Genomic DNA, 12,398 nt, shown 5'->3' with positions numbered 1-12,398 from the left:
GCGACTCGCTTTCAAGTACGTTTACTCGTCTCGTCACAGGGGGGTCGGCGCGGGGTGGCGCTCCGCCCTGGTGCCGGAGGCCGTCCTCCGCCAGCTGTCACACCTGTTCCGACACCTGTCGCTGTCCGCCCTGGAGCAGCTGCCCCCCACCTGCCGGCCGGAGCCGCACGTCCTCGAGAACACCTCGGCCGCGCTGGGGAGCGCCGACCTCGCCAACCTCCAGGCCTTGCCGGCCAGGTTCCTCAACCCCGACGCCCCGCTCGTCATCCGCAGGTGTGTTCCCGAGGGATCCCCCCCGGTGAGCCCTCTGTCGCCTCAGCCCGCTGTCAGCCTGACCTCACGCTCACCCTGCTCGCCCCCAGGGGCGTGCTGCTGCCGCGACTGCTCGCCACTCACCTGTCGGCGCTGAGGGAGGAGCTGGCCCTGAGGCCGGACGTCCAGCTCGCGGCCCGCTCCGTGCTGGACATCTGTAGGGAGCGGCTGCCCGTCCTCCAGGACGGTGACGACGACGAAGACCGTCAGCGAGTGGCCTTCGTAGCACTGCACGTGCGGCAGCGCGACGTGGCCCCCTGGAACCACCCGCGGCGCAGCACCCTCGGAGCCGACTACTTCCTGTCGGCGATGGATCACTTTCGGGCTCGGCTGCAGCGCCGTGGGCTCACCCCCTTGTTCGTGATCACGACCGACGACCCGGCTTGGGTGCGTGACAATCTTCCGTCTGGCGCGGACGTGTGCGTCACCGGCACCGAGCGCGCCGACGAGTACGTGGGCTTCGCGGTGCAGGCCTCTTGCCAGCACGCCATCCTGGACCGCAGCAGCACGGCTCTGGCCGCGGCGATACTCGTGGACGGGGAAGTGGTGTACCCCAGGGCCGTGGCGAAGGAAGAACCAGGTCTGTCCAAGATCCCCGGATGGGTCGTCAAATGAGAAAAGCGAATAACTACAATCAATTTTAAGAATTTTTGAGTTTCTGAATGCATCAGTGGCAATTAAATTAACACTTTGTTCTCTTGGGAAATTCATAGAGGAATTACTTAAGGCCACCTATGAGCCACCTCGAGTATACAAACTTCTGGTACTAACAAATGAGTACAGGGCTGTACAAACAATAGTAAATACAAAATTCTAGTTACTTTATTTTTATAATTCAGTCACACATGCAAATAGCCACAAGTGCCCCAATAATACAGAAAAACAAAACAGAAATAGGAAGTCAACAAAAACAAATGGCACTTGAATTATCACTTTTTAAACCTGTACAGGTTTTTTTGAGCGAAGAAATAATAACTTAGAGTACTATTAAACAGTGTGTCTCTTTTCTTTATGGTGTCGAAGAGTAACATTGTACCTAAAGGACTCTTGGCATATGTCACAAACATACGGCTTAACTCCAGTATGCACCCGTTCATGCTGTGCCCTATTCCACCCAGAAGAAAAACTTTTATTACAATAGCTACATGGGAATGGGGAAGACCCTGTGTGCATTTTCATATGGGCCTGAAGGTTTCTATTTGAGCTGAGGACCTTGTCACATATACCACATATTTTTAATGAACCCTCACTAGAGTTTTGGGATTTTGAAAGTCCACCTTTAGTATCTTCCACTTTTGAAGCAATCCCTTCAACAGGATCATTGTGAGTATCATTCAATGCTTTCTTTTTTGGAACAATTGACCACTTTTCATCCTTGACAGTTTTTTGAAGTTTTGGGGAGTCTGTGTCTACCTCTCTCTTCAGCAGTAAGCTATCCAATGCTTCAGTTGACGTCCTAGGTAATTCCATACATTTTTTGGAGGACTTCAATTTACTCCCAGACTTGCTGTTGCTTGTTCCCTGCTTCCTGAAAGATGGCCAATAAACAAGATGGTCCACACTACACCTACTCCGAAAGCTTCGACGAACAAACTGAACTTCATCACAAGAAAGATTGCCATTTCCTTGAGTAGTTTCAGTGCTATTATCATTTTCCTTTCTCAATACTTCTGAATCAGAATTTGGCACTGATGAGGAATTTGGTGAAATTAGTTTGTTATCTGGCAGAATGTTGCTCGGGGCCACAACTGAACCATTACTACTACTGCTAGTAGTTGTCAGTGTTGGTTTGGGAGATTTGATAGTTTTAGTTTTAAGAGATTCTTTGGCAGATTTTGCTATACCAGACAAAAAATTTTGACTGGAAACCTGCCGCACAAAACTAGCGGCATCATGCAACATTGATGACCGAATCTTCCATGACTCAGCTTCACTTTTTATAGTTTGAACACTCTTCTTTATGGCATCACTTATTTCTTTCAGAGGAAACAATACAGTCAAGAGAGAAATCGTGTTCTCCATGTAATGTATGGCATCTGACAGGAGTGACATATTATATTTTAGGGTCGTTGACAGACTTTGTACACATGCAAACATGTCGTAAGCACTTGCTAAAATCGTGGGTATAGTTGAAGTGCCAGACTCTTCATTCGAGGCAGTCTCAATAGGGTCTGGTAGATTTTTCGGTGAGCTTGCTGATGTGGGTTCAAAGCATGCTGGTAATTCTTTACCAAATTGGTTGTTCGAGTTAAGATCCTGCAAATGCAAGGCACCAGTGATAAAAATATATCAAATTGGTAATTATTTTGTTCACACAAAAGAACTTGTTATTTTCAAACAAAATATTTAAATCAGTTACCTTTATGGGCAATGGTGTGATACTGCCACAGCAGTATGCCGCACTTGTTTTAAGGCACTGTAGTTTCAGTTCATAAGCATCTTCAGTTCGTGAAGCACATCCAGTACAAATGTATTCTGGTAGTTCATCTCTTTTCTGAGGCTGTGAAATTGTTAAGACAAGTTGTAAGAACTTTCAGAAGCACAAAAGGTGTGTGTTTTAAGCTCGAAAATGGCCAAAACATAGCCATACGAGCCCGTTGTTTACATATTGGAAATAACGTTCGGCGGTAAGAAAGATTAATTAAATGAATAACTGAAGGATCAGTAGAGTCACTATCCTAGACACACACCTGAAAAAAGCCGATAAATTGCAGCTTAAACCACAACTCGTCGTAAGACGTCCGCTGCAGGTGGTCTTCCAACGCCGACAACTCGTCTCCACCGTCTTTCTCCAGATTTGAAAGACAAACTCCACACGTCAAATGGCCCATATCCTCTTCCTCTCAAACCAATCCAAATACTTCTCCTACTTCGCAGCCCGTACACGAGGGCGAATCTCACTGACAACCTAAGACATGCCTTTACAGGACAGCAAAGAAACTGAGTGTTCATCTCATCAGCACGGGGGGCGCCCCTCCCCCCCCCCTCAACCACACCCCCTTCCAGTGTGACAGAAAAGCGCGCGGCTGCTTTAAGCTAAGACAAGATCAGTTAAGTACACGTATTCTCGAAGCACTTTCGTAGACGGGAAAGACTACAACAAACGAGGCAGCAGCTGCAAGAGCTCATATCATGAATTGCCTCTAGGGGAATGCAATATCTAATATTCAGAGTCCGTTTTCACCTAAATGATAAAAATGTGAGAGAAGGGAGAAGGACCTCTAAGGCATGAAGAGTTTTAAAGCCTGTAAATTTTGATCACCTTAATAAAATAAAGCATACCCAGGTCTTTGAACTCTCAATGCTCTGAAACTATTCAATCTTTCCAAAAGTATCACACTCTGGTGTAGTGATCATAATCATACTAATCACAAAATAATTTGGCAACAAATATTCGCAAAATCCTCTTAAATGCAATTTGGTTAGGGAAATTTAAGCATGTTTGACTTGGTAACTACATTTTAACTGTGGGACAAAATCAGAAAATTTAAAATGAAATCCTAATTTTTGTTAAAACTTACAAACGCATCAATATATTTTATTTTTAAAAATATTCATTGATGAGTTTGTTTTGAGGAGTTGTCACCAACTTCACTCAAGAGCATTAAAATATATCAAAGAAAGTTCAGGATCATTGATCAATCATGTAAGATTCAATCAGATATTTCATTGCAGTAACTTGATTAATGAAAAAAAAGGGTCCAGCTGTTGAAACAAGAGAAGCAGTTCATACAATTGAGTGTTTGATTCCTATGCCTTTCTTTAAAATTCCAGCCTATTCTCATACGGTACTTTCACCATCCCCATTTTTTTGTTCTCTTCTATTTGCCTCAGATACATTATTTTCATCTTCGTCAGGATTTTCTTCAGTCAAGTGATGACCAGTGAGATGGTAATGGAAACAGCACAGCACCTGAATAATTTAAGAGGATAATTTTTATGATACGTACAAGGTTTATACAGACAACATTTTAAAGGAAAAGAAGGTTTTAATTTACCTGAAATATATTTTCAAGTTTAGTTGACATATTTGACAGATGTTCTGCTAGGCTCAAATTGTATTCATATGTATCCTCTTTAACGGATACGTTTTTAAGTTGTTTCTGTCGCACACTTATCCACTCCCATTCTTTTCTCTCAGTTAATGGGAGTAATTCAGGAATATGATATGCTGTATCATTAACTTTATCAGATCTTTCAAATTCTGATTTACCAAGGAGGAGACATAGTTGTTCCCAGAGGTAACGCTGAACAGTGGTTTTATGCTCTTCAACCATACAAGCATAACGTCTTTCTGTTGCCTCCCTCAAACTATTATAATTAGAATAAGTATTTTCATCTGGCCTAGTGTTCACTGGTGCACAGAATTTCTGCAGAAGATCAACATAACTAAAACAAAGGTAGTTATTAGAAACATCTTCTTATAATCTGGAAATAATCTGATTGTTTGAGCCAGTACCCAAGGAAAACATTTTTTTCAAGATGATCTCATTGTGACTTCTGAGGTCAAGATTCTTGCACTTGTGAGATCACCAGTGAGAACCACGTTTTCCTTGGGTAACATCATACTTCACTTACACTCTCACAAATATCATCTGTTTCCAAATAATTGGTGCAATTTTTCTTGTATACTTTTCTGGTTGGTCGTAATAATCAAACTCATAGCCAAGAGCACTAATAAGTTGCTCAAGGGTTTTAGTGAGAATGTAGCCTCTCTCTCCACTAGTCTTACTTCTTGCCAAAGACAAGAGTTTCTTGGCATGCATAGAAAGTCTGTAACTCTGCAGTAGGATATTAGAAAAAGTTCAGTACAAATCAGGATAAATGATATATGCATTCTTATTAGAATTTTGCATTATCTCACAATATAAATAATGTTGCTCTGGAAGTCTTCATAATCACTCTTCAAAATGACATCTGATGGGTAATCTGGCACAAGAGATGGAGAATTTGGCCGGCCATCAGGTGCTGCTTCCCAAACATCTAGCTTTAACTTCACCAGCAAAGTCTGAATATAAAGATTTAATGTTAAATTCTTAGGTATAAGCACAAAAATAAAGGACAGAAATGGTAGGTTTTAGTTTGTTTCTTAAGTTAAGGACAACTCTTACCTGTAAGTGAGCAGGGACCTCAAGGAAAAATGGTTCTGTTAAATCAAGCAGCTTGTCTCGTGTTAATCGAGCAGCTAAGGTCAGTAGAGTAAGTACGGGTTTGTGAATTTTCACAACATAACGTTTTGGCACAAGGACTCCATTTTCAGAGACAATATAAGCTCTGGGCCAAAAGATTTCGTTTTTTTCAACACACTGCAAGAAAAAATATAGAACAAACTAGGTGGTAAAAGATTTGCAAATTAAGAAAGTCAAAGAATTTTATCAAGAGATCAAAATGTATTACCAGTGGGTCGCCGGTGCTTAAATCTGAGAAAACCCAAGCGTGGTCCACAAATGTATCACAGTCAAAATATTGATTTGGACCAATAATTCTGTAGATCTTTGGAGTTCCATCAAAATCTATCCATTTAACCATTACTGGAACATTTGATGTGTTTAGAAATCGTACATAGGCTTTCTTGGGAGGATGAGGGAGGGATCTTAAACGGTTTGCTGGACCTTGGTAACCCCGAGGAACTTCTTGGTAAATGAAATTCATTCTCGAAGCGTATTCTAAATTGCCAGCAGAAGCAGGAGCGGCCTCAACCATAGTGAAAGTATGGACTTTGTTGGCAAATGGATCACATAAGATCGCATGCAACTTGTTCGTTCGTCCCTACCCTAGCCTATGTAAATGTAAGCAAAAGCCATTTTAAGGTGGTGAATGGCAGCAGAATAAGTACTTGGAATTTCGACGATATCAATACGAGAAGATCAAAAAAACACTACAAAGATGACAGCTGGGCATCATTTGTGTTATTGTTGACTTTTCTTTCCATAACTGTTGTCTGCTACGTGACTACAAACACGATCTTCCTGCAAATAACACTTCCGTAAAGCTGCAGGCAGGAACTGGGCAGGAGCAGATGACAGAGGGGAGGTACTGTTGGACAACCAGACAGTGTTTTGAAAAAGAGACACGCTCTTAGGTTAAATTTTCAACATTAGTTTCCTCAATGGCTCGTCCAAAATACGATTTAATCAAAACTATTGAAGATGACGAAGAGGTCACTGATCTTTCAGAACCATCTGATGACGAGGAAAGTGTAAGTACTTACACAACAAAATAGTTGATGTGTTGTTGTGATTGTGCTCGTCTACACGTGTGATTCCAGTTGCAACGGGATCATTAGTAAATGTATTCGTTATTTGTGAAATAAGTGCTATAATGTGGTTACTGGCATACGTCACACTAGTTAAATGGCTCATCTATGCAGAACTTTTTGACGTTTTAGTGTTCTTTCGCTCAGAAATGCTTATCAGGTTTTACTTAACCTGTCCAAGGATTGCACACTCACATTTATTTTATTTCAGTTTCAGCCCACCAAGCAGAAAGTAAAGAGGAAAGCTGATTTTAGCACTGACTTCCAATTTGTGTCAAGTGTCAAGGAGTACAATGCGAATGCCTGGGATGATCTCACGAAGTACATTAACCGCAAGGCCAAAAATAAGGTGGATGACAAGATTGATGCTGCCAGAAAAGATCGCCTTAAAAAAAATGTATGTACTGAGGACTTGACAGTTGCATAAGGTTTTTCACTTGTAAGGTACTCCTTGTAATTCCCCTCAATTTGTTTTTCCCTTGTAATTCAGAAAGAGTTGAAGGACCAAAAGAAGAAACAAAATGGTACCTCACAAGACTCAGATGAAGATGATAGTGAGAATGATGATGCAGCATCAGATGATAACAGTGATATTGTTCTTTCTGATGATGAATTACAAAAAGGTAGTATCATATTTACATTTTACCTTGTAGGTCAAAAGAGTGATAGATTAAATTATTTTATTATTCATGAACTCTAGATGACATAAAGGTCAAAGACCGCAGTGTCAAGAGGGCTGAGGTTTTGCGACGTCAAGGGAAAGGTACTGGTGTGCTCAAGGTCGAGGCTGAAGAGCCTGATCCAGAGGATGACTTTTTTGAAGATGCTCCACCTTTTGATGAAAGTACAACCTTCAATCAAATGAATCTTTCTAGGCCGTTATTAAAAGTATGTACATTGAAAGTGTTTTTTTCTATTGCTTGACAATGTTTGCAATTTCTAATAATTATTTTTTCCTTTACCAGGCAATTGCTGCTATGAATTTTGTCCACCCTACACCTATTCAAGCTGCAACTATTCCTATGGCTCTACAGGGCCGTGATATTTGTGGCTGTGCTGCAACAGGTACAGGTAAAACAGCAGCATATATGCTTCCAGTTCTAGAACGATTGCTTTACAGGCCCAATCAGGGAGCAACCACTACAAGGTTTGTAAAATTTATTCATTTATTTATTGTGATCCATTCCATTTTGTTCTATTTTCAAGCTTCCTTAATGAAACTTTTTAACTTCTGCAGAGTTTTAGTGTTGGTTCCTACCCGTGAATTGGGTGTGCAGGTCTATCAAGTCACCAAACAATTGGCCCAGTTCACTTCTATTGAAGTTGGATTGTCGGTAGGAGGTCTAGATGTTAAGACTCAAGAAACTGTGCTCCGCAAGAATCCTGACATTGTAATTGCTACACCAGGAAGACTTATTGATCATATCAGAAACACCCCTTCATTTTCTCTGGATTCCATTGAGGTCCTCATTCTAGATGAAGCTGACAGGTAAACCCATAGCTTTTTTTCTGTCAAGAAATTGTCTTGCTTCTTATTCAAAACTAATCTATAACTTTTCTGAAAAGAATGTTGGATGAAAACTTTTCTGAGCAAATGAAAGAGATTGTTAAACAAACAGCTCGCACTCGTCAAACAATGCTGTTTTCTGCAACCATGACAGACCAAGTTGAAGATTTGGCTTCTGTCTCACTTTCTAAGCCAGTTAGAATATTTGTGGACAACAATTCTCAAGTAGCATTTAATTTGAGACAGGAATTCATCAGGTATGTGTCTACTGGTCTTAAGATTTGTTAGTTGTATTTGACAGAAAATAATATTTGTCATTATTATTTTTGTTATTCATCTCAGAATTAGACGTGAAAATGAAGGAGATAGGGAAGCCATTTTAGCTGCCTTGGTTTGCCGAACCTTTAGAGATCACACAATGGTCTTTGTTACCACTAAAAGACAAGCTCACCGAGTTCGACTTCTACTTGGATTGCTAGGAATTAAGGTGCCAAACTTTACTTAATATCTTGACTAAATAATTTTCTGAGAGGTAAGATACGGCAGTGATACATTTTTTCTCATTATTTCTCACCAGGTTGGTGAACTCCATGGAGATTTAACACAACCACAGCGTTTGGAAGCCTTACGTAAATTTAAAGATGAACAGCTTGATGTTCTAGTCGCCACTGATGTTGCAGCCCGTGGTTTAGACATCCGAGGTGTTAAATCTGTATGTATCTTTGTTCTATATTTGTACTACTAGTATTACTATCTACTCTACCTAAAAGATTTTCTCAAATTTATTTTGAATCTTACAGGTCATTAATTTTACCATGCCAGCAGCATTAGAGCATTACATTCACAGAGTTGGACGTACTGCTCGAGCTGGTAGAAGTGGTATATCTGTTTCTTTAGCAGGAGAAAGAGAACGTAGAGTAGTTAGAGAGGTTATTAAGAATGCCACAAATCCTGTCAAAAGTAGAATTATCCCTCCAGGTATACTTCAGTACAAAATTATTGTTTTCATCCTTTTTTTGTTTTTGAAACTTAATTAAGTCTTTACTGTATGCAGAGATTATTTCTAAATATCGAGAGAAATGTGAGGTTCTTAAAGAGGATATTAAAAATATTATGGAAGAAGAATTTCAAGAGCGCCAGCTGAATAAATTAGAGAATCAAGCTAACCGTGCAGAAAAAATGTTGAAGGGGGAGAAATCAGAGAAGAGGGATTGGTTCCAATCAAGAAAAGAGAGAGAAGAAGAGAAAGGTATTTAAAATCAATGACTAGTACTTACCTGCATGAGCTTATCAAAATTATGAATTCCTTGGCTACTTTTTTTTTTTTTCTTTATTTCAAATGTACTTTTGTTCATTTATGCAGATCGTTTGAGACTTACTGAAAAGCCAAGCAAAGAGAAAAAAGCCAAACCCTCTAAAGGAGAGAAAAAAAATCCAAAGGATGAGAAGACTAAGGATAAAAAGAAGAGCAAGAAGAAAAATGTCATGAATGATGATACTCCTGAGGGACGGGCTGCTAAAGAATTGGATAAGGCGGCTCTTCTTCAAGCAAGATTAGCAAAACGCAAGACCAAGCAGAAGAAGATGAGTACAGTTTATGACAAAGCATCTACCCAATCAGAAAATGCAGCATCTCGTAAAAGAAAAATGTCATCATTTAGCACTGACCTCACTGACACCAGCATAAAGGGAGTGAAAAGGATAAGATATGAGTAAGTATAATTCCTACTTATCCACCATGTGTGTATTATATTGTTATAAGAATCTAATGATGATCTCTTTTTCTATTCTTAGAGCAAATACTAAGAAGAAAATGGACGAAATTCAAAAGAGGAAGAGCTCTGGTGTCAATAAGAATACAAAAACATTTAATAAAAAGATGTCAAAACTCAAAAAAAATGAAAAGGGCGGGAAAAATGTTGGGTCAAAGAAAAGGAGATAATTTTATACTAAATAGCAATGAATTTAAAGCCTGATTGGATTAACTGTTTGCCTTTATTTCCCAATTTCTTGTGAATGTCTATTCCTCTGTGGTATTGTTTCATGCACAGCTTATCAAGATTAAATTACCAAACAATTTATCTAATTTATTTTAAATTTTCCTTACTGAGGGAGAAGTAATTGATACACTTTGCTTCAGTCAGTTAATGCCACCTTATTTTATTATTATAATACATAATCACTATATTAGAAGCTGCTTTCTGTCAGAACTGCTCTTGATTGAAAATGACCAGCATTGTGAGAAAGGAGCAGTAAGAAGAGAAATGTGTTTTGCAGTACGGATTAATTAGTTCATAAGTAGATGAAGATAACATTCTTGGCAATTGAAAGTCAAAAATCGTAAACTGAAGAAACTTAATCTATTGTTTAGGGGAGAAAACAAATAAAAAACAGATCACAGAACACACTTAAAGCTAGCATCACATTAACAGTACGGTAACGCTGACTCTATTATTTTAAAAAAGTGAGAACACAATATTATGCGAAGGCCCTGGCTGGCAGTGGTTGACAACTAATCCTTTTGTTAGTCCATTAGAGGAAATTGTCAAAATTTAATAAGTCTTCAAGTTTGGCCACATTTATGGAAGAAAAATTACTGACCAACTTCAAAACTGTGTTATGAGCCCAGCCGTGCTATAGCTGTCGAGCCCTCGCTGGCCGATCCTCATTCTCTTTTCGATAGGTAGCTTAGAACGCGGGCCGTCCGAACACCCTAGCCGAGCGGCAGTCAAAGTCTTTTCGTGATTCCGAAACCAACAGGCCGCATCTTCGTGGCCAGGAGTTTACCCTCGAGGCAATATCCGTCCGGTTCGGACCGGACTTCCCTACACGGGTCGGCGGCACCGTCACTGTCACTTGTCAACGAGTCGAGTCGTCCCGGGCTCACATCGTGATGGTGTTGTCCAGGTCCCGGCGCACGGGCGTGTGCGCCTAGGCGGCCAGGACCAGGTTCTCGACGTGGCCCTCGTTGACGCCGTGCTCACATCGTGATGGTGTTGTCCAGGTCCCGGCGCACGTGCGTGTGCGCCCAGGCGGCCAGGACCAGGTTCTCGATTTCGCACTCGTTGACGCCGCGCCGGATGCGGAAGAAGCCGCGTTCGCCCCACCACTCGCCCCACGAGTTGGCTGCGATCTGCAGAAACAATACGACGGGGTTGAGGAAAGGGGTCACTTTCGCTGGGGTTGCGCCTCGCGGTCTGCGGCCCGCACCCTAGACTTACCCAGTACTTGACGCCCGCCTCCTCGCCCCAGCCGACGATCCGCACGGAGTGGAAGCCGGTGCGCGCCGTCTCCGCCATCGGCATGTGCTCGTAGACGCCCGACTGGTACGAGAACAAGTCCTGGTAGACTCGCATCGTCGCTGAAAGGTTTTCGTTTCACCATGAGTGATCTGATCAGTGCATGTGCATGTGTTCGAAGGCGCGCGGCGCGGCACTGCCTCTGGCGGCACTCACCTTGCACGGGGCCCGAGCGGATGATCTCCCTCATGATGTCCGCCTCGCCGGCCAGCCTGTAGGCGGGCCCCATGCGGTACAGCTCGGTCTTGGCCTTGCGCGAGGTGGCGGACCGCAGCGGGCAGCGCGCCGTGTCCAGCGTGGCCTTCTTGGGGACGTGGCACTTGTCCTCGCGGCCCGTCCATGGGTAGCACGACTCGGGCACCAGCCTGGAAGCAGGTCCGGAAGGCCGGCGTTATGGTGGTGACGATGCGGGGCGGCCGATCGTAGGAGTGCGGACTTACCCGAACTTCCTGGTGAAGTACCAGGCGCGGTCGAGGTGGCCGCCGTTGCAGCCGTGCTGCTTGCGGTTGTTGCAGTCGAGGAGGTGCTGCGCCGCGAGGCGCGGCGTCTCGCGGCCCAGCGACATGATGGCGTAGCGGTCCGAGGCCACGGCGGCCGTGGACAGCGCCCAGGACGCGCCGCACCAGCCCTGGTCCTGCACGGGCGACAGCGCGCCGGGCCACACGGTGCGCGCGTCGAAGGAGGCAGGCAGGTTGGGCGGGTCGAGCGTGTGCCGCAGGGGGTTCATGTGCAGCACCACGTCGGACGGGTTGAGCGTCCCCAGGCGCAGGCTCACGCCGTCCTCCAGGCTGCGCCCCCAGAACTCGGTGTAGTTGGCGGCCGTCCACCGGGCGGGGCGTCCGCGATGTCCCCCGCCGTGTCCGGGTGAATCGGCCGTCGGCGACCCCGCGGGCTTCGAGCCCGCCTCCTTGTTGGCCACCTCGAGCATGTCCGCCTCGATGAGGCAGCGCTCTCGCGAGCACAGCATCTCGGCGCGGCCCTTCATCTGGATGCACTGGCTGCGGGCAGGAGATAGGGGAGGGTG

At 43.5% G+C, this 12,398-nt stretch overlaps 4 protein-coding genes across 4 annotated transcripts; 1 reads left to right on the top strand and 3 right to left on the bottom strand.

Moving 5' to 3' along the window:
- Positions 1 to 1,116: 1,116 nt before the first annotated feature.
- LOC113208701 (zinc finger protein 235) lies at positions 1,117 to 3,812 on the bottom strand. The gene is made up of 3 exons (XM_026425829.2): positions 3,003 to 3,812; positions 2,672 to 2,812; positions 1,117 to 2,568 (listed from the first exon to the last, which is right to left on the bottom strand). The coding sequence occupies exons 1-3, from the start codon at positions 3,141 to 3,143 to the stop codon at positions 1,300 to 1,302; spliced, it is 1,551 nt and encodes a 516-aa protein (XP_026281614.2). The 5' UTR covers positions 3,144 to 3,812; the 3' UTR covers positions 1,117 to 1,299.
- A 147-nt stretch (positions 3,813 to 3,959) lies between these two features.
- On the bottom strand, positions 3,960 to 6,294 carry LOC113208705 (uncharacterized). Its single transcript, XM_026425836.2, has 6 exons — positions 5,710 to 6,294; positions 5,424 to 5,618; positions 5,177 to 5,320; positions 4,891 to 5,093; positions 4,311 to 4,701; positions 3,960 to 4,225 (listed from the first exon to the last, which is right to left on the bottom strand). Exons 1-6 carry the CDS (start codon positions 6,013 to 6,015, stop codon positions 4,094 to 4,096), a joined length of 1,371 nt encoding a protein of 456 aa, XP_026281621.1. The 5' UTR covers positions 6,016 to 6,294; the 3' UTR covers positions 3,960 to 4,093.
- Positions 6,295 to 6,330: 36 nt separating this feature from the next.
- LOC113208703 (probable ATP-dependent RNA helicase DDX27) lies at positions 6,331 to 10,156 on the top strand. Its single transcript, XM_026425830.2, has 13 exons — positions 6,331 to 6,511; positions 6,780 to 6,965; positions 7,059 to 7,191; positions 7,269 to 7,456; positions 7,534 to 7,715; positions 7,806 to 8,057; positions 8,135 to 8,332; positions 8,418 to 8,562; positions 8,653 to 8,787; positions 8,876 to 9,053; positions 9,130 to 9,324; positions 9,439 to 9,787; positions 9,870 to 10,156. Exons 1-13 carry the CDS (start codon positions 6,422 to 6,424, stop codon positions 10,015 to 10,017), a joined length of 2,379 nt encoding a protein of 792 aa, XP_026281615.1. The 5' UTR covers positions 6,331 to 6,421; the 3' UTR covers positions 10,018 to 10,156.
- On the bottom strand, positions 10,052 to 12,372 carry LOC113208704 (tubulointerstitial nephritis antigen-like). Its single transcript, XM_052264560.1, has 4 exons — positions 11,815 to 12,372; positions 11,531 to 11,739; positions 11,297 to 11,436; positions 10,052 to 11,208 (listed from the first exon to the last, which is right to left on the bottom strand). The coding sequence occupies exons 1-4, from the start codon at positions 12,357 to 12,359 to the stop codon at positions 11,056 to 11,058; spliced, it is 1,047 nt and encodes a 348-aa protein (XP_052120520.1). The 5' UTR covers positions 12,360 to 12,372; the 3' UTR covers positions 10,052 to 11,055.
- Positions 12,373 to 12,398: the final 26 nt, after the last annotated feature.

This window comes from Frankliniella occidentalis, unplaced genomic scaffold, assembly GCF_000697945.3.
Source record: "Frankliniella occidentalis isolate FOCC.00 unplaced genomic scaffold, Focc_3.1 Scaffold20, whole genome shotgun sequence".
NCBI lineage: Eukaryota > Metazoa > Arthropoda > Insecta > Thysanoptera > Thripidae > Frankliniella > Frankliniella occidentalis.
This window is presented reverse-complemented; position numbering and strand designations above follow the sequence as displayed.